The 22,324-nt window shown below is 29.2% G+C and overlaps 1 protein-coding gene across 4 annotated transcripts in view; it reads left to right on the top strand.

Moving 5' to 3' along the window:
- Positions 1–22,324, top strand: part of LOC136970187 (long-chain-fatty-acid--CoA ligase 5-like) — a 53,244-nt gene that overhangs the window by 12,561 nt on the left and 18,359 nt on the right. For 3 of the 4 annotated variants that reach the window (XM_067264604.1, XM_067264605.1, XM_067264603.1), the window contains exons 2-11: positions 12,442–12,615; positions 12,683–12,797; positions 16,083–16,150; positions 16,338–16,439; positions 18,095–18,194; positions 18,303–18,475; positions 19,335–19,367; positions 19,446–19,568; positions 19,633–19,710; positions 19,776–19,910. In XM_067264604.1, coding sequence (XP_067120705.1) covers positions 12,454–12,615; positions 12,683–12,797; positions 16,083–16,150; positions 16,338–16,439; positions 18,095–18,194; positions 18,303–18,475; positions 19,335–19,367; positions 19,446–19,568; positions 19,633–19,710; positions 19,776–19,910 — 1,089 coding nt within the window. In that variant the 5' untranslated portion in view covers positions 12,442–12,453. The remainder of the gene's footprint in view (positions 1–12,441; positions 12,616–12,682; positions 12,798–16,082; positions 16,151–16,337; positions 16,440–18,094; positions 18,195–18,302; positions 18,476–19,334; positions 19,368–19,445; positions 19,569–19,632; positions 19,711–19,775; positions 19,911–22,324) is intronic. The other variant, XM_067264607.1, reaches the window with a different exon arrangement.

Here is a 22,324-nt window from a genome sequence, read left to right on the forward strand (position 1 = left end):
TGGAGTGGCCTGATCTGTTAGACCTTGAACTACACAATCTCTTTAGCAGTGATACCACAAAAATGGCCTGAAATTTCTTGACTCAACTAGCATGGCTACTTTGCAGATGAAATTTATTATACAAAGCAATCATTTAAAAATTGCAAAAATTGTTGGACTATTATAGTTATTTAGTAAGTGGAAAAGTGCAAAAAAATATGGTGTTATATAGTAAAACATGTAGCTTGCATACTAAAAGGAAAAGTACAGTCTGGAGAGGATTTAAAAACATTTCATCAGCATGTACAGTACATGCAAATGAGTGAAGTTTTTGGTAAGAGATATTAACAAGAGATCAATTGACTTCAATTCAATTGACTTCAGAATGTGACATATCTTGCTTGTCACTTACATTGTCATTCAGTGGCATTAAACTTTCCCTTTTGTTTGAGTGTGTAGAAAGGAAATGGATTGATGATGATGTTTACTATTTCTATTTTGGTGAATTTTTTTCTTTTAACCATTGACTAAATTAATTTCTCTGTAAGGAAACTTCAATCGTTGTCTTTTCACCCATATACACTGAAGAAGGTATATTTGAATTGTACACACATCAAAAATGAGCTAAGGAGCTAATGCACATGCAGTATAAAGTGAGAATGTGAAACCTTGATAAAAATAAATGTCAGATATCTGCAAGGACACGATATCTCATGATTTTCTGTCCCACAAGTGAGAGATTCTATTTCTTGCTCATGTGTGGTTTCACTTTGCAAGAGTGATATTGCTACAAACTTTTCATTTGCTGCTATTAATATATTACACATTTCTGTGATATCACTGCACAAACTGCATCCTACTTCCACATATATACTGCCAATCCTTTATACAGTGAAATGTTTAAAAATAAGCCATTGTTTTTTGCTTTCAAACAAATATTACTTATGTTGCATTCAGCTATATACCAGTTCAAAACAGGAAGTTTGAAAGTTTTCTTTCTGTTTACATGACAAGTAGCACCCTTTCATTCAGTTTTACATCAAACTAGATGAATAGTCCAGCTACTTCTACTTTGTACATCCTACTGTATTCAAACACATTTTAAAATAGGATGAAACTATCGTACTTCCTTACCAACATTGTATTTCACTTTCGATTGACCATACCTGAAGATGGCCATTTAAATTAACAGGATTGAAAATAGCATTCTTTAAACTTTGCCCACTTTTGAAGTTGCATTATTTAATGCATTTATTCTTATGTTCAGAACAGTATCAGAACTTTGCTTTAACATTGTAATTATCAAATTTTATACTCCTGTAGAGGTATGATGTAATTACTTATTAACTTTATCAAAGACTTTAAAAAATAGAAGAATCTCTCAAATTTTTAAAATGGATTTTACATACAGGTGTAAAATAAAAGTTCCGGAAAGAATATTAAATGCATGGAATTGTATGAAATGTTTTTATGTTATAGGCCAGGGGTGGCCAACAAGTCGATCGCCAAGCCAATTTTGATCGATCGCTAGCGATGTCTTGACTTAATGTATTATATTTGTAACCGAACACAACTGTATGCATGCAGTTATGACTCTACTCATAAGCAGTGAGTGCACTTTGTACTGAAACACAGTGTATAAACATAGTATGTATTTCATACTCCCCCCTCCCCGCTTAGACTATGCCTATGACAACAAGTCGATCATGACACATTTTTACGATAAAAAGTAGATCTTATGTGCACAAAAGTTGGCCACCCCTGTATTAGGCCTATTGATGATTGGTGATTTAATTTCCTAACAATAATAAACTGATAAATAACACATTATCTTGATATTTATAAGATTGAAAGAATAAAATATTTAAATTTATTTCTTAAATAATTTTTAATTTCAAGTAACATCATTGGCACTCAGTTTAAACTATTTTCAAGATTATTAATTTTATTTCATGAAAGATTATAATTTTGAATTTCTTAAAGTTCTAGTAAATGGTTAATTTAATTGTCACTTATTTAACAAGAACTTATTTTCTCTTGGGAAAATTGCATTCTGTTATGATGTTGCTACATAATATGATTTTCAAAATTTTATTCTGTAGAGTTGATTGGTGTTTTGAATGCAAAATAGCTTAAATTACAATGAAAATTTTAAAAATTTGTTTGGAAAATTCTATCAATAGAATTTTAGAAATCTATCAAAATAAATTATAACTAATTTATGTAATTTAGCCATTATTTGCTATATGGAAGCTACATCTATCATTTTTACTGTATATTGCTTAGCCTTACAAGTTACAAATACATGTACACACTTGATAAACCAAACAATTGCCATAATTAAAAGCGAGCTAATTTACGAATTTAATGTGGCAATCATTTGGTTTGGTTAAAACATTAGGCTTCAAGATGTTTGTATATATACACAAACATGTGATATGTAGAAATAAGAAACAACTTATGTTTCGAGTTTGTTTCCTTTAAACAGATTTATCTTTGTCAAATACTTAGGAAAAGTATAAAGCAACTCCATTAGTGAATTCATTAAAATGCTTTCAAGCAGTGAGCATGTGATCAAAATCATTGTATTCCCAATAAAATAGTTATGGGAGCTTTCCATTAATTAAGTGTTCAGTTTTTAACTTGCTCCTTCCTCTGTTGTGCAGTGATATACTATTGGCAAATCTCCTCCCTTTTAATTACTTGTACATGTACAATAGTTCATTGACTTCCTGACATTTGAAGAAATAAGAAAATATTTACAGAACTATTTTTAGTAATTGATAGTTTATTTACATGACTAGTGAGTGATAAGAACAGAGTGGGTTATAAGAACAAACTTGTATGTCACTAATAAGTCATTGAAGACATGACTTACCTATCCCTTAAAATATACATGCAATCAATGGGGCAGTCTTATGTAAAGTAGATATGGATAAATGAAAAAAGTCTGTGGATCTTTTGTTCTGTTTGTGCCAGTTGTCTGGATGATGATGGATCTGATATAGACATTCACCATCAAATCTGTTTCAGTTATATATCTGCAGGAAAGAAGAGGATGATGTAGAAAACATTGTGCTGTAGCCTCTTCTAAATCTTTTGGAACATCAATGGATACTCATTTGAAAAAGAGCTGTACAGAGCCAGATATCTTGTCTGACTCTAGAATCATGAAATTAAAACTTACAAAGAGTTAAAGAACCAGCCAAAGGAGGTTGAGCTTCAGTGGACTTAATACAATGCATGAAATAAAATGAATGTTTCAAAATTTTTTGTATGTTTCATTTTTACTTATAGTATCTATCATTCATAAAGTGATAAAGATTTTAAGGAGTGTTGCATTTTGTTGGATGTCTGAAAAGGGGAGGGGGTTAACGAAACTTGGACAAGGGAAGACAGTAAAAATTTTAATAAAAATGAACACTTAATTTATAGACAGCCTTTATAGATTTTATAAAGTTTTTCTGAATTTTCTCCTAATATTGAATTCAATTACACGAAAAATTAATTTTAAGATATAAAAGGAAAAGATACTTTCTACTGTTTAATTAATTAATAGCTTTTTGTTTTTTAAATTTACACAATGGTATTGTTTAAAACCTACATTTAGAGACCTTGAACAAAGATTATTCTCAATGATTTTTTTTTGAATGTATGAACTGATGCAATAATTACATCAGGATTTTTCCTGCAACTTTGTAAGTGAAATTTATAGATTAGCAATGTAATAAAAATATGGAAGGAAAATTTATAGCAAATTTTTTACACATTTAATAACATAGAAGCAATTGATCCGTGCATGCACACAAAATACATGTATCTATAATTGACAATTATTATATAGTTAGTTATAAGTTTGATATACATATGTGGCAAAATTAAGACAAAGATTGAAATGTTTTCCATCAGTTCTGTTTTGATCTTGATAATTGACAGAGATGATTGGGCTTGCCACTTGTAAAAACAAAATCTAATTCTAAGCCACAGTTTAGGAACTATCTGTAGGAACTATAATTTGCCTCCAGTTATAGATCATTTTTCATTATCAATAATAGTTAATGGACAGTTAGTTGATATAGATGTGATCAATGTGTATTTTGTATATATAAATACTTTCAATACTCTTAGTGGAACAGTTAGAGTTGTAAATGGAACATGCACAACACTGAAATTGCTGCATTAGGCCACATAGGTTAAGTTGTTTTTTAAATGGGCTATATCAGTTAAAATTACTTTTGTGGAGATTAAACAAATATTTGTAACTATGCCAAACAATTGGTCACATTATCAAGCTATAATAATATTAATTTAATAATTAGATGTTAAGTTATTTGATTAGAGATAAATTGTTAGGCTGCCATCTCATGATAATTTTAATAAATTAATTTTTAATTTAAAATTGCTGGAAGAAACAAAATCTGCCCAGACCTGCAACTCCTGCTTATGCAGATGCATATCTAGTTATACTATCTGGATCTCCATCCAATTCCTCACTTGTGTTTATGGATTTATAGTTTATATTTGTGACAAATTCTATTTTAAACTCAAATGTTTTATGTGAATTAAAATTGAAATCTAAAATGCACTTTATGAATATTAGAATAGACCACCTGTTAAAAATTGAGAGGACAGCTGCATTGAAACATTTAGCAAATTACATGGTCTTATGCCATCATTTAGATCTGCTTTAATATGCCTAACAGCATTTAACAAAAATTATCAGTAGTTGGTTTCTTAAGGCAAGATTCATCTGATGTAAATGTTTGCAATTAGATCTTTTTATAATTGACTTGTATTCTTCACTTTTCAGTTTTACAAAATTTAAATTTCTATGAATACTAAGTTTAATTTTGTAGGCCTACTGCCTGAATAATGCAATGGAATGTTGTGTACCTATGTGATTATTATAGGTAATGCGAATAAAAATTTTTTGATTCAAAAGAATATACAGGGGGATACAAAACAGTATTGATAGATGTTGGCTTGGTCTGAGATACGCAACTCAGTACTAGAACAACTAAACTTTATTTTTTTTAATACTACATACAGTAAAGTGGTGCTGCTGAAAAAGTTAATATAAGATTACATTAGGAAATCTTGAAAACTATTTTGGAAGCATTTAAAGCAGGGATAGAGATTAAAATAAGATATGGATAAAATTAAAGCTCTGAATGAGGGATAACATTCCCAAATATGCAAGTAATGTTCAATTTCAGATATCAACAATGAGAACCACTTCAAATATTTATCTATTTTATAGCAACAATGGAGCTACTTTCAAACATGATATTTTTTCGAAATCAAAAACCAAGTCATGCACCAAATCAGTGTTGCCATTGCTCATGAATTATCACTATGTATGGTGGTTGAATGATTTCAAAAAATAATTTTAAAAGATGATACTCTTTTTGCTTAAAAATTGAAATTATTATTTGAAGTTATGGAAATAATGTAGAGTATATGGATTCCTACAAAATATAATACTCTTAAAAAGAATGTGTTTGGTCATCCTGTTGTAGTTAATGAGAAATCAGATTTTGATTCTGAAGAGGAGACCAAAAAACAGCTACCACATCAAAATAGCTTTGAATTTTAAGATAATGTATCATTTAAATATTACTGAATTAATGATCACCAGACTTTTAACAAGTTATATTCTTTTGGAAACAAATATATGTTTAGTCATTTAAATTTAAAACATTGTAACAGTAATGTTGACCTCTAATTTTACAGTGTAATTGAGTTACTGTTCTAGAAATTGTCATTAGGCAAGTATCTGATTTTTCATAAGTTTGATTATATAAATTAAAATTTTATTCCCAGAAACTTGTACTGTGCAGTTTGAACTGTGTTGTACTATACTAATGACTAACAAAAACGAAAATTTGTGAATCATAGTGGCTGTTCATTTGCATATATAATTCAACCGAATAATATTTAAATTTTCTAGTTGCATATTTAAAGTAATTAAAGTAATGCCGTAAATTTTTGTAAATATTAAAATGTATCAAAATTTACTAGTAGCAGTTTTAAGTTACAAGATGCTCTAAACAAGTGTAGACTTGTGAGAAACCTTTTATATCGTCATGTTTACATTAGAGCACTAGTGGCACCATAATGCACTAAGCCATTCTTGTTGGTAACTCTAAAATTGATCTGCCTTCAGGTTAATATGATCATGAGAGATCAATCTTACTTTGATGAACACAGTACCACTTTTCAATTCAGTGCAATTTAGAGCAAGTGGAGTACTCTAGCTCACATTAGTGTACCATCCTAAATGTGACTTAGGTAAATTTTATATCATACAAATGATACAATACTTGAAATTGTAATGGATCAAAGCTGGTGCTAGATCAAGACTGAGTATTAGAGAGTGTGTGTTTCTGTGTATCAGACTCTAAAATTCTGAGATCCTACTTTCCTGTTTCTAAAACTACTGCCGAAATTTATTTTTGTCAGAATAACAGGACTCGTGAAATTTCAAACAAATCTGTGATGATAAATAGCATCATTTTTGTTTTGTTTATTTAATTTGATCAGATTGTCTCACAAATCTTAGCAACGATAGTTAGTTTCCAAATAAAACTATCCATTAAAATCTAACAAGTACTTTCACAGTTAAAGTGAATTCATATTCAAATTTGGGTGTCTCAGTCTCAAGTTAGACATGTAGCTACATGAATGAATTGTGTATGTCATGGTATAAACTTAACATGTTCAGCAATTAGTGTCACTGAACATATACAGGTATACCTCATCTTACATCGATAATTGGTTCCAGGAGAGGCGACTTAGTTTACTTGTCTTCGAATTTACTTGTCACTACGCTAACCACAAATAACCATTTCCAGTTCTGTATTTTATTTATTAATGCATTTTTAATAATATATGGTTAATAAGAATCTATTTTAAGCTTACAAACAAATTACTTTTTTTCTGTACTATATTAAAAACTAAAATTTATCTAAATTTACGAATACATGTACAGTACGTACATACTTGTAAATGTACATGTTTACAATTTGGCGATTGTTTACAGTACATCATGGACTCTTTATTTGTGAATGTGGTTTGCTCTAAGACATTATAAAATAAAATGATTTTGTAAGGTTAAATAACAAATACAGTTATTAAAATTATTTTGCAATAGTAGAAAATAAGGTAATTTACGTTAAATTTACCAATAAAGATTGCTAAATAAGACGACAACACAGAGTCAGATATTTTTATATTTTGTTCTCTAGGATTTATGATGTACAGTATTAACATTTCCTGTAAATGTTCATATTTTAATAAGAATAAAAGAATATAAAATCATATTTATTGTATAGTAATTTGATTTTATGTGCTTCTAACACTTTTCTAGTGATATTATGACTTCAGTATTTGTGGCAGACAGACCTAAAGTCGAATAAAATTATTTAAACTTGATTTTTATTTATTATTATTATTATTATTATTATTTTTTGAAAAATGACGTATAATCAAGAACAACTTAACTCAAAGTGATGTAACCCGAGGTATACCTATATTAAGGACATCATATGGTATGAAAATGTTGCTGTCCACACAGTTAACATTGTTAGAAAACTGCTTTATTTTACTATTAATGTTTAGTAACTAGAAGTCTTACACATGTTCAAAATATAGACTGTATTTGATTTTTTCACAGATTATAATTTAAAATAAGCATAAATTCTAAAATGATGATGAATTCATTTCTAAATTAAAATATTTTATTTTGCATGTGCTATTGTATTGATTAGCATTGGCCAGTTTGTTTGTTCATCACAAACAATATTGAACTAGCTGAACAAACTTAAATAAAATTTGATGTAGGATTTATATGATGAAAAGTAGTAGTCTTAGATTCATATTAGATGATTGACAATTTGTTAGCTTCTCTCTTATTTTAAATATATTTAAAATGTATAGATGCAAGATATTAGAAAGACATTTAAGAGTTTGTAATTCAATGCTTGAGTGAAAGGTTATTGATACATTTTATCAGTAGGTATATTGACATGAGAGTTACAGGACAGACTTAAGATCAACTTTTATTCATTTGAATTACAAAATAATTAATGTGAATATTATTTATTTATATAATAAACTTAAAGTAACATAAAATGTATTTCTCATCATAGTTTTGATACTTTTACTTAGCGAAGTAGAACAAGTTTTCTATAAAACAGAAATTGAAGTCTGTTACAAAACGAGATAGAAATAATTAAAAGCAAATTACAAATTTTTTTTGTAACAATTTGTGTTGTAAATAAATGTGTAATTAGTGATGCAATTTTGTACTTTCTTAGTTAAGAAAAACAATAATGTATATAAATTAAATTGAAAGTTTCTTTAAATCTTTAGGAAATTAGTTAATTTTCTAAATTGATGATGCTGATATTTTCATTGATAAACATTAAGCTGTAATACGTTTTAATAATGTAGGACATGTCAATGAACTTGTATATTTCTATCCATTGCAATAATTTTTTTTTTGTATGTTGTAAAAATGTATTTACATGTAATAAATTAATAAAAAAGTTTTGCATAATAAATTTTAATTTGAAAACATATTTAATTATATATTGTGAAGAAATGACTTGCAAATAGTCCAGCTCCCTTACTTTTACTGTTTATTAGAATAAAATATCTTCTGTATATTTTGTTTTGTTTAATTTCTATAAGGCAAAAGGTATATGATAAGGGAAAGGCATCAACATACACATTCTGTGTTTCCATTCTCATAAGAGCATGCTGTTATATAGGCTAACTTGTTTCTTTGGAGACAACTAGTGGCAGAGTGGATAAAACTCTGGATTCTCTGCATCAAGTTGGCCTGAATAAATAGAAAAATATTTTATTACATTTAAGGTAAAACAGAATGAATATTCATATGTTAATATATATTCAATGCTTGGTCATTTAATAATAAAGAAATTGAATTCAAGTAAAACTAAACATTTTTTGTGGTTAAAAATATTATTCATCAGAAATTTTTTGCTGTGCATAGATGATAGTGAGCCATTATATCGCCAGTTGTTTTGTTTTAAATAAATTTAACTTGTCGTTATTTTAAGTGAAATTTTACATTCATTATGTAGTCATTCAGTGAACATTCCCACAAATTAAAATGTGTGTGTTCATTAAATGACTGTTGATTTTCTGTTTACTATCTTCATCATTCATAAGAGGAACGTCCTTGTGAATGGTGAATACAAAATAGACAGAAAAAATTCTTATTACTTGTTAATTAGTTTCTGGCAATTGATAACTTTACAAAATACTTTTATTGATTTAGGAACATTCTTTGCATAAGTGAAACAAGCAGTTTATAAACTTAAATGTTTTGTCTGTCTACAGGAGCATCAACTATTTCCAGGTTTGGAGTCGAGGTAAACTCTTGCATTCATTTGTTAATTACAAACTTTGGTTGGTATTAATTTGGGTGCTTCTATTAGGTACTGAAGCATAGCTTTGCTAATCTGTTACGTGATGGAGCTGTCATCTTACAGATTCTTACTGTAGAAGAGCATATTTGGTATAACTGGAAACAACCCAATATTTATTGTCTGGTCATCTTGATTGAATAACAGTGTATGTGTTTCCAATGTAGTCCTGGATCTGTATGAGAGAAATTGGTTGCCTCTTCCTTATTCTTATATATTTGATACCTGATCTTCAATATCATACTTGAGATCAGAAGAGGAGGTACTTCATAGAACAACATTAATAACTGTCTAATCCATGAAATGGGTCACAAGCAACTATTAATAGAATTAGTCTAAAGTTTGGGTGCTTGTTAGTATACTGATATTGCACTCAATGGTTATATTAACTTCAATACTTTAGTATCTTTAAATTATACTCACTTGTGGAGAAAATTTAAAGTTAATAAGTACCCCTTAAACCCAGTATCCCTGTGTATAAGATATGTGATTAGTTTGCTTTAACTTGTATAATTTTCAAATGGAGATTATTTATAAAAACCAAATAAAGTAAAAGCAACCTTTGTAATTCCAGCAAAATTATTTGTTTTATTTTGGTTGCATTAACCTCAGTCCAGTCAGTTGAGTCATTGCTGATAGGGAGCAAGATTGTTAGTGAAGTTGTCTTTTATATAATTATCCATTTAATTTAAATAACTTCTACTAAAAATAACCTTATTTGTGGCTGTGATGAAAAATATGATCTGATGCACAAGAGGCTAAATTAAAGTGAAGTGTACTAATGATTATCTCAACTATCACAATTGAATATTTTCAAAGAAATATTAAATAAATTAGGAAGGAACAAAATTTTCTTATATTTTTAGAAGTCAAACAAATACATTACTGCTTTAAAAATATTAAAAACTTATACTTGGATAATTATAATTTAGTGTTTTTATCCTTACATAATATTGTTTGTGGTGAGTCTGTAGCATGTTGGAATCAGTTGTCTGGGAAGCACCTGACAAATGCAACATATGTTTTTCTAGAACTGGATTTTGGGGACTGGTTACATTGTTTATTTTAGTTTGGTTTTGTATTACTAAGAGAGAATAGTGTAGTCTGTTGTGAGCTTTGAGATATTGTCCAGTGTCTTGCTGTCTTTTTGGAAGTTGCAGTCTGACTGAAAAATTTCTTTAGGTTTTGGTGCAGTGATGAGCTTGTTAAGTCTGGTTTATGTAACAATTAGACAAACATTGTAATAATCAATGCAGCTTCCATATTCAGATCTGAGTATTTTTTTATTATTTCAAATGAAGATGTTACAGAAGTTATTGTCATTTGTTTAGCTACAAATGTGAAGATTGATTTTACAAGTAATTACAGGCAGACAAACTTATGATCAGTCCATGATAAAAAAAAAACAATGACTTGTAAAGTTACAAATCATTTTGTTGATTTGTAATTTTATAATTTAAGAAATGGGATTAAACTATTGAATTTTTAAAATCTGAAAATATAAACTTGTCTGTCTTTCTATAATAATGCTTTTTGTGTGTGTAAACATACTGCATAAACAAATACAGCTGGCCAAAACTTTTAAAATTAGCCTTGCTGTCTGTAGAAGGAACATAGTTGGAGAGTTTACCGACAATTTAAATTTGCTAATTGGTAGGTAATGCTTTTATTTATTTGATTTTAACTTTTATCACTTTAGAATTGTTAATGAAGCTCAAACATTTTTTTTTTTTTTCTGAGAAAAGAAGTTTGGAATGCATTTAACTGTGTAGAAAACTCAAACATTTTGTCTATATGTGCATTATCAGGAGTTAAGACTGCTTAACATTGATTTTAGATGATAGCAAAGTTTAAAGTGTAGCAGTTTGAATTAAACTTCATTAACATTCAAAATTTGATTTATTGACATTATTCTCTACTATTCAATCTGTATCTGGTAATATCTGTCACAGTTCTATCAGATAGATAATGTTTCAATAAAAAAGGACATTCTTCATGATGATGATGATGAGATTCGATTTCTTCCTTTATTTCTGTGGCAAAAAAAGCATTTTTGTTTAGGTAATTCAGAACATGTAGCAATACTCTATACAATAATAATGAGTCCAACATTGAAGAATTTTCATTTTGTAAATGAGTGCAGTCAACTGAAACAGTTAACACTAATTTAACATTTCCAGAGCAAATATGCTCTAATACAGACATTGGCAAATGCGGCTCTTTTTGAGTTACATGCGGCTCTTGTTGAAAGTGTTAATTTCTGTTTATTATTATTATTTTTATAATTTTGTGAAAATATGTTTATTAAAAAAATTCAATATTTGTTTTATATTATATAATAAAATCACACCTTATCATACTATCCACCATGACAGTACAGAACTGCGGCTCCCATGCATTTTGCAAAACCTACATTTCAGCTCCCACTGAACTCTTGCTTGCCCACCCCTACTCTAATATTTACTAACAAATCTAGATATAGAGTTAGCAGAGTCATTTGATGTTCCTTGTATACACAGATCAGAAAGTTTGATACAATTAAAGAATTTTCTTTAAGTGTTGAAAGGGGTGGAAAAATTGTTTTTACGGCTTCCGGTGAGAGGCAGGATTCTGGTCTAGTTTTGGCCTTGTTTGTGAACAGAACATAATAGGAAACTGTCGGTTGTTTGTGAAATTTAATTGAATAATACTAAAGACTTATGTAATAATTTATTGTTTATTAAAATTGGGTAAAAAACTATCATAAGAAGAGTAAAATAAACATAAAATATCTTAAACTAAAAATAATTTCAGTTCTAGTATAGTACAGTAGTAAAGAAGTTTCTTTTAATTTTCTTTTCCCTGCTTTTTACATATTAATATTGTATGAGGGTGTTAATTTTAAATTCAGATTAAATGGTATGACTTTAAAGGTTTTCATAATTATTTGAAAGAATGACATATTTGTAAAAAAGGTTTTACATGTTATTCAAATACAATTTTTATATTGACATTTTATCCTTTTCAGATACTTAGAGATATGTATAGTATTCTTCAATATGTTGGTGGGCCTCTTGGGGCACTTGTTATCGTTGTGGCGGGTGCGGCAGCAGTTACCGTAACTATTTATTTATCATCTTGTTTAACAACGGTCAGACCATCTGTTAAATTAGACACTCAGTCAGAAGTCACACCGGTAAGTGTAAGTTTCTTTATTTTTATGTTGCTGGCGGTAATGATGATTTTTATGGATACTTGTTTGTTTATAGAATGATGAAGGTATTAGAGAGTCTTTTTTACGCAAGAATAAAAAACACTTAGAATATTTATATGAAGATGCAAAAACATTATTTGAAGCCATGTGCCGTGGTGTAAGAATCTCGGGTAAGTTTTTTCTCTCCCAAATAACTATATTATAAATATGGCAAATTTACACTTATTACAAATCTGTTTTACTTGAATCTCACTACAAGACTCGGTTGGTGCATTTGTAAAATTTTTAACAAGATTAATCTCATAAGTACTACCAACAAATAATTTTCACGCAGCTGCTATTAGGTAACTGAGACCCTATATAAAATGTTGATATAAACAGAAATATTTAAAAAATTTTTTATTTACCAATATACAGTATTTATTAGTGCATAATGATATTTATCTTAATAAAAAAGACTCTTTTCAAGTTCTTTCAAAAATTCTTCACTGTCTATTATCTTCAAGTTTTCCACTGGTAAGGTAAATAATTCAAGAATCAGTGTAACCTGTATATGTAATTATCTCTATCAGTGACAACAAGACAACCACTTGCTACACATCTCAGAAAGTGACTGATTTATCACAGCATAACAAAACATAGCTCTCCACTACTACATAACTGTTTGTTTCATCATCTTCAGTCACTGAGACCGTCACTAGCAATTATAGGTTAATAAAACAATATTAAGTATTTAGTTAAGATACTGAGTGTTATCAACACATGTTGTAATCATAATAAATCCACTGAAAGAAAATAATGAATATTCATACAGGCAACTTTATATTTATTGGAGTCAAGCATATATCCTTTTGAATTTGTGCTGTACACAATAATTAATAATGACATTATTTTACCAAATGCTCATAATAGTGCAAATCATTCAAAATGTGCTTTGTAGGTTTTTTTCCAAAATAATAACTGTTGAATGTTTTGAAACTGAATATGAACCCTATCATTTGGTCTAAGTTTATTTCAGAGAGTAACTGAAAGATAACTGAGAACATCAGATCGTAATTTGATTTTTTTTCTTTATAAACTGTAGCATATTGTCTGTTTTAAATAAAAAATGTATGATATGTTGCAATATGTTTGTCTTTATGCAGTGCCAAATGGTGTTAAAAATGAGAGGGGCATGCTTTGTGAATGCCACCCTGTTGTACACAGAATTAATAGTGGGAATAAGAACATACTGTTGTACCTTTTTACAATTTGTGCTTTTGCAGTCTTGCAAGTTTATTTTTATGATAAAATATTCAAGTTTTCCTTAAAAAAAAGTTGTTCGAGATTATTCTACCATTCGTCTGGCTGGAAATGTTTTAAAAATTATTTACTAACAGTCTATCAAATCAGTCTAAATAACATTTATTTTTCTAAATTGTCTGGAAAATCAAATAGAATTTACATAATTGAATGAAATTCCTGCTCTACATCAATCTTATCATATATATATTCTAATTTATTTATTAATTTAATTCTAGTCATATTAATTACAAGATGGTAGCATTGTTTGTATCTTTAGTAACAAATTATTTAATACAGTTTTATTGCATAAAAGTGGGCATTAATTTCTGATTGTCCAATTGGTGTATTGAATTGTGGTGGTGTTATACAGTATAAGCATTATTATAATTTTTAAGAGTAATTTGCAAGAGTTTCAGTATTTCAATAAGCATTCAATGCTACTAACAAATATGCAGGATGTCTGAAAAGTTACTGTGTGATGAGAAATTTGTAATGACATTAAAGTTATAAGTACAATGTTTATGTCCTACACTTGCAGTATTTCTGGGGTGCACTGGGGTGTATGAGAAAATTTGCATATGCTGGAGGAGCTGAAGGCTGCAATTACCCAATACATTGAAAAGATTACTGCCATCACCCTGTAGAATACATTCAATAAAATGCACATTGTGTGCAGATATGTCTTCATGCCTCTGGGGATATTTCTGGTATTTGCTGTAGGAGAAACTGCAATATTGTACAGTACATAAGAGTTCAATTTTTTTTAATCTTTTTGACTGCACAGTAACTTTTTGGATATCCTGAAGGGGTGATAAATTTTCATAATATAATAAATTGGTTATTGAAGAAATTAGAATTATCATTATTACAAAACTCTAGTTGAACTGATGAATGTATGGGAAGTCATTGGCAGTTTGTGATCTTGATGCCTATGACAAGAATCAATAGTTCACAGCTGGATCAAAATTTGCCAGGAGACCCATAATTCTTCAATTTATTATTATTATTTTTTTTTTTTTTGTGTGTGTGTGTTCCTGTTAATCTTGTTCTATTCTTGAGTGCAAGAAACATTTTTCATATTTTGTGCTTTTTAATACTTTACAAATAACTTTTGTATTGGTGAATGCTCTTGTATTATTGGTTTACTTAAAGTTTAAATATGTCAATGAGTATTTTTGTGTAAAGCTATGAAATAATCTGAAAAAGTTGCACTTAATTTGGTTTTAACAAATATTTGTACAAAAATAGCAATTGTTAAAATTCATTTCTGTGTAAAAGAATTTTATCATTGTCAGTTGGCTGAGAGAGTAAGGGCAATTTCATACTATGACAAACTACTAGCAAAAGCATTTGCATTGAGTGTGCTTATATTGATGACTGATTTCTTATTACCAATCAGAATGAGTATTACAAATTAAAACACTGGCCAATTATTGAAGTTTTTGTAATTTTTTAAAAATGCCTTGTAATCTACCAGACTAATACTGTAGATTTGCATATATTATATTACTTCATTTATTAATTATTCCAAAAAATCTTCATAAATCCAAAATCTGATTAGTTGTAGCTTCAAAGCTCTGTGACTGCTGTGACTCAATTACAAATATTTCATTTTTTAAATCTGTTTGATTGGAACTACTGGTTGGTTGACCTACTGCTATTGTCATGGCAACATGACTCTGAATTGATTCAGTCAATCATAATGTGAAATTGCCTAAATTTCAAACTGCCTCTAAGTCCATTTTCAAATCTTAATGCTGTATCTTTGAAAATATTTGTGAGTTGTTTGACCTAGAAATATGTCCTGTGTTCCTTTGTCTGGTTAAACTGAGGATGAGTATTTTGGGAAAAGCTTAGTCCTTATAGCAGTGTTTTTAGCCTTTTTCTAATAGTGATACCCCAACTTAATAACTTTTCTTGTGGCACTTTTACTTCTTTATCAATAGTTATTGCACTTTTTATACATTTAGTAATATTTGTAAGTGTTATAGCACTTCTTGGCACTATATTTCAATGCATCTCTGAAGAATTGTTGCAACAACCTGGTTGAAAGCCACTGGCTTGTGGAGTAGATAGTTAAATAAGTTTTCTGCGTAGGAGCTCAATTTGCCACTTTAAATTAGGAATTCATTATGTACAGAATGTTTCTCTTAATGAAATGTTTGTTCTAGGTGATGGAAGGTGTTTGGGTTGGAGACCATCCAAAGATCACGGATACCATTGGCTAACCTATAATGAAGTAAAGTAGTAATTTTTCTAATAAAAACAATTTATGTTTATTAAATATAATCATTTCAGATATTGCATAGTAATATTTATTTAATTAGGAAAAATGTAGTATATATTATAGTTCTGTAATATTTAATATAAGGTGCATTAAAATTATGAAGTTGATTTATTAGTTTTATTTTTATTGATTTATTTAGGTAATGAACAGGATAAAGAATTTCAGTTCAGGTTTAATTCACATTGGGGTGAAGCCTGGAACTTCTACGTATGTTGGTATTTATTCACAGAACTGTGCAGAGGTAAGCTGTAGAAAGTTATAACAATTATCTTCAAGCTTATATATTCTAAATAATTTGATAAGTTGATTAAATTACTTCACATGTGACAAATTGGAAAAATTTATCATATAACTTTTGAATTCTCTTGGATTCTTGAATTAACTCCTGAAGATAAGTATCTAAGTTTTTGTATTTGCAATATTAAGATATCATAGACTTCTGAAGTGCAGTATGCCTACCTCTGGTGGTACATGTAGATATATCAGATTGCATGAGGAATATATGCTCATAGTAGCAAACAAAGTATAAAATTGTGTACAGTACAGTAGACTGCCAAATTAAAAAAAGCTAATTGTATTAGACAAATGTATCATTCCAAATTTTAAGGATTAATTTACAAATTAAGCATTTTTAATTCTACGTTCCCTGTGAGCTGTAAGAGGGGCACATCACAGGTTTGGCCAGACCAACAATGGGGTAATCAGGTAGTGAGGAATAAAGTATAATTGACTCTGCCTATGAAAAATTTTTGAGACATTACTCTGGACTAGTTTCAGAGTAATGCCTTCACTGCTCTGGTCATCAGATTAATCATTCAAATTTTATTATTTCTCAATACAGTTATATCAGCAGTTAGACAGTGGTAGTTGCCAAAAAAGTTTGAAAAACCTTGACTTAGATGATATATTATAAGAATGTGTATAATAAAAAATAGTTTTATAATATAAATAATAGATGACTGGATAGATGACATGCTGTTTCAAGAGAGCTAGGATTGAATATTTAATAGATTCTCAGTTTTTATGGGTGGTTTGACTTAGATGCTGTTCTTCCCTACTTGGCAAAATTTATATGGATATTGAAATTACCTTTCTTACCTCTCCAATGCCTTCGATAACTTCAACTTGTAAAAAGTATTGGACTATTTTTAAATGATTAATCTTTCTGAAAAGCGAGTAACAATTTTTCCTGTAAGCAAGCATTATTCTTTTTACAACACTCTGAATCTTTATTCTATTTGGTAATTTGATATTTTTTATACAAATTTAATTTGTGTTTATTTTTCTAAACTCTTCCTTAATTGTTGCATAATTATAGTCAACATGAGGGAATAGATTAAGGAAATAATTTCAGAGATATGGTAATTGCACACATGTAATGGATATAATACCTAGCACATGGAATATTTATACTTGCAGTTTATGTAAACCTATAATTAGGAATATGTACATGTGAGTTTAATGTTAGAACAAGTATATTAAATAGTATGTAAAATACTGTTCTGTTTGATGATCATACTCTAGTTTTCTTTCTATTCCTATGACTTCAACATGAAGGATGATCAGGTTGCAAAATGCAAACACCTACAAAGATCATCATCATCAGCATCTACTTCACAAACACAAATTGCACAAAATTTGTTTGATTGCATGAATTTGCGGATAAATCTTTTTCACTAAAAGTATCTATTTTATCACTTTATTCGTCAGCTAATACTTGTTTTAGCACTTCTGGTATTTCATCTGCTTGAAGATATCTATACATTGTTTGCATTCTTTGTAAAGACCACACAAAAATAACACAAGGTAGAACAGATATGCGAAAGAAATGTTTCTTAACAAGTATATTTACCATCACCAAAGTTTGAAATGGTAAAAATTTATTTTACTTTTTAGTGTGTGATATCAGAGCAAGCTTGCTACTATCATTCTATGGTGGCTGTTCCTTTGTATGACACTTTGGGTCCAAATTCTTGTACGTTTATTATTAATCAAGGTAAGGATACAAAAAATCATGTTTAAGTATGTAATTACTTAAGTTTAAATTCTTTAATTTTTGTATAAATAAACTATTTACAGATTACTTTTTTAAATTATTTTTTAGCTGAAATAACTATTGTAATTTGTGATAAAGAAGAGAAGGCTAAAACACTTCTGGATGAGATTTCTGAAATTCCCTCATTGAAAACAATCATTGTTATGAAAGATATCTCTGATGAAATAAAACAGTTAGCTGAAAAACATGGAATACAAATTTTATTATTTCAAGATGTAGAAGTAAGTATAAATTAACCAATTCTTTATTAAGACTGATAGTCTTGCAAAAACAATGCTGATGGAACACCAAGTTTCTAATCACTTGGGCAATAAATACAATTAGAAAACACATTAATGCTTAATATTCTTATTAATGGAATAATTTAAACTAATTTAACTTCACATATTTACTATTTTGATATACAGAATTTTTAGTCTGTCTATAAAAATTATGTAAATGAAACACTTTTTCAATAAGTTTATGAAAAAATAAACTTATTGTCACGTAAATCATGAATTGATTTTTAAGAGAGAATTTTGCATGAATTGCAAACTATAGATAATAATTAGCAGGATTTTTACTACTGAATTTAGTGTTTTGATACTTGTAAAATATGAAGTGATCAAATGAAAAGTTAGCAAGTAGTAGACCTGGCAACTCTTACTCACTCATCATATGCCACTGGTTTATTTAGAGTCCGGTATTATCCCCAAGTCTGTAGTAAAAAATGTTAGTGTTTATTAGGTTTAATAGTGATCATCATGACCAGCTCAAGGTGACACTGTACTTTTCACAAATGTAACACATAATCACAGATTATATGTTTATTATTCTTAATGTAAATATGTAAGAGAAACTGTAAAAAGAAATGTAAGATTTATTTTGAGTATTAGTTAAATTTTTGAATTGTCAATAATGATAAAAAGCAATTGCATGTATGAGAGAGAGAACTTAATGTTTAATGGGTTTCCTCCGTTTTAAAGGGTTTGGGATTAGATAAAATTTAAGTCCAACATTTTAACATCAAGAAATTTAGAATAAAACTATGTTAGAATGATTTGCATTAGAATATTTTATAATAATAATAATTTATTTTAGGAATCTGGGCGTACTAATCCAAAGAGTCCAATGGTAAAGAATTTTTAAAGAATTTGTTATACATGTATATCTATAAAGCTTTATAGTTATTGTGTAAATATTTTAAAACAGAAACCGTCTCCCAAAGATTTGGCTGTCGTATGTTATACAAGTGGCACAACTGGTACTCCCAAAGGTGTCATGCTCACTCATGGGAATATAATTGCAAATGTTTCATCTGTAATGAGCCAACTAGTAAGTCATTTACAATTTTTGTGTTTTGTTTAAAGAGCACATAATTTACTTATTTTTTATACAGGGAAATATAGCACCAACTAAAAATGATGTCATGATTTCATTTCTACCGTTGGCTCACATGTTAGAACGTTGCTGTCAGGTAAATATGTTTGTCACATTTAATGTTTGAATGAAATTACCTTTAAAAAAAATGTTCCATTAAAGGTTGCTCTTTACATGACTGGTGGATCAGTAGGATTTTATCAAGGAGACATTAAGATATTAGTGGATGACATGAGAAGTTTGAGGCCTACTTTATCTCCTTGTGTACCTCGGCTATTAAACAGAATATATGATAAGGTATTTAGAAAAAAACTTAGTTTTTATACTGAATTAGTATTATATTGTAAAAATAATAATATAATAAGGTGCACCCCATAGAAGGCATAACTTGTTATGCAAATAAAAGCTAAACTAATTATTATATAACAAAACCAATTTAATTTTGAGGTAGTTACAACTTACAAATAAACATGTAATTATATTGTTTAACAACTTAACAGTAAATTAATTTAAATCAAAATTACATTTCTCACTGTCCCTCACTAGAACAGTAGAAAGTATTGTTACAAATCTTTAATAATAATTAACCAATAACCAATACCCTTCCCCTTTTTATTATAACTTTGTAGATACAGTCTGACATTGATTGTATAAGTTTTTGAAGGACTACTGTAGTTATTTTTTTCCAATGGATATTAATTGCATGTTTTAACTCATCTACATTGTTATATTAGTGCCCATTAGCATAAACAGATCTAGTTAAGATTCCCTAGAGGTTTTCCATTGGATTCAAATCTGGGGAATGAGCTGGCCAATCAATTACTGGGACTCCATTACTTAAAAACCACCAAAAGTTGATTTAGCTGTGTGAATCTTGTTGGAAAAACCAATGATTTCCAGCAATTACATCAGCCAAAGACAAAAGATGTCTTGATAATGATTTGCATTCATGCAATGCAATATTTCTCTTGCCAAACCAACTAAACCCACCCCATCATCTCTGAGCCTTCCTCTTGCTGCCATTTTGAAAATATTTCTTCTTCGCCTCTCAAATCATGCCAATAACAAGTCCAACCATCTGTTCCGTCGAAATTTAAACTTCTCATCACTCCAGATGATGTGCTTCTATGTCCACTGCACATGCTTTTGCTTTTAGAAAGGGTTAGTGATGGTGCAGGCTTTTTCTTCTTATAGATGAGATGCTGACATGTATTAACAATTCTTCCAATTGTAGATTTTGATACATTAAGCTTTGATTTAGATGCTCATTTTCGTAAAGATGTTTGGTTGCTTTTGATTTCCCTCAAAATACAATGTTTTCCTTTATTAGTAAGCTTTGAAGGTTGACCTGTTGATTTCTTTTGCCTGTATTTGTCTCCAAGCTTTATGAAATTGTCAATTATAGTTGGAGAATGATTAATTTACTTTGCAATTGTTTTTTCTGAGTAATTTTTATCTCTTAAAGCTGAAATCTTGCCTTTTTCAACATCTGTTAAGGGTTTTGTACGTCCCATGATGAAAAACAATTAATTTATATCAATACGTAACAGAAATAAACATTTGAAATATGTGATAGTTATACTGTAGTACCATATGACCTCTATTGTTAGAAAACTGAACCTGCCTTTATATTTTTGGGACAACGAGAAATGTGATTTTGATTTAAATTAATTTATTGTTAAGTTTTCATAAAGTAAATATTGCAGTACAAATACTAGTCGTATCCTGCTTGCTCACCATGTCCAATCACCTGGAACAACCATTCTTCACTGCAGAGATGACCTTTCTTTGTAGGCTACAACTCTGCACAAATATGTAAAATAGTCTAAAATGTCCACAAGTGACAATCCCAACACAATTAAAAATATAACATTTTTTTTGTAAAAAGGGCTGGTGGAAATTACAATTTGGTGGAAATTGTAATTTCCTACCAAGGGCTGGTGGAAATTGTAATTTCCACCAGCCCTTTTTACAAAAAAATGTTATATTTTTAATTGTGTTGGGATTGTCACTTGTGGACATTTTAGACTATTTTACATATTTGTGCAGAGTTGTAGCCTACAAAGAAAGGTCATCTCTGCAGTGAAGAATGGTTGTTCCAGGTGATTGGACATGGTGAGCAAGCAGGATACGACTAGTATTTGTACTGCAATATTTACTTTATGAAATTGTAATTTCGGACAACGAGAAATGTGATTTTGATTTAAATTAATTTATTGTTAAGTTGTTAAACAATATGTTTATTTGTAAGTTGTAACTACCTCAAAATTAAATTAGTTTTGTTATATGACAATTAGTTTAGCTTTTATTTGCATAATAAATTGTGCCTTTATATGTATGGGACGCTCTTCATATACTCCTGAAAAGTGAAATTGCAGCATTATGAAGGAATACATGTAGCCATATGAGAATTTCAGTACTGGTAGAGGTGACAGAAATATGTAAATGATTAAGTTTGCATTTGCATCAGGACCAGTTTTAGGCTAGAAATACCAGTAGTTGGTTTGGGGGCAATAAATGCTATCAGGGACCATTTGCGGCAGCTGAACTTTCGAAGAAGTGTAGAAAATGCCTACCAAATGCGGAGATGACTGAATACCATCAATTAATGGCTGGGGAACAAGACCGTATCTTGAAGCAGTACGACCTCAGTTTGTTGATGCATGCAGTTGCCATGCATGTTGGCCACAACCATCCAGCAATGTGTGACA

The sequence above is a fragment of the Centruroides vittatus genome, unplaced genomic scaffold (genome assembly GCF_030686945.1).
Source record: "Centruroides vittatus isolate TY-2023 unplaced genomic scaffold, ASM3068694v2 contig_19, whole genome shotgun sequence".
Taxonomy (NCBI): Eukaryota; Metazoa; Arthropoda; class Arachnida; order Scorpiones; family Buthidae; genus Centruroides; species Centruroides vittatus.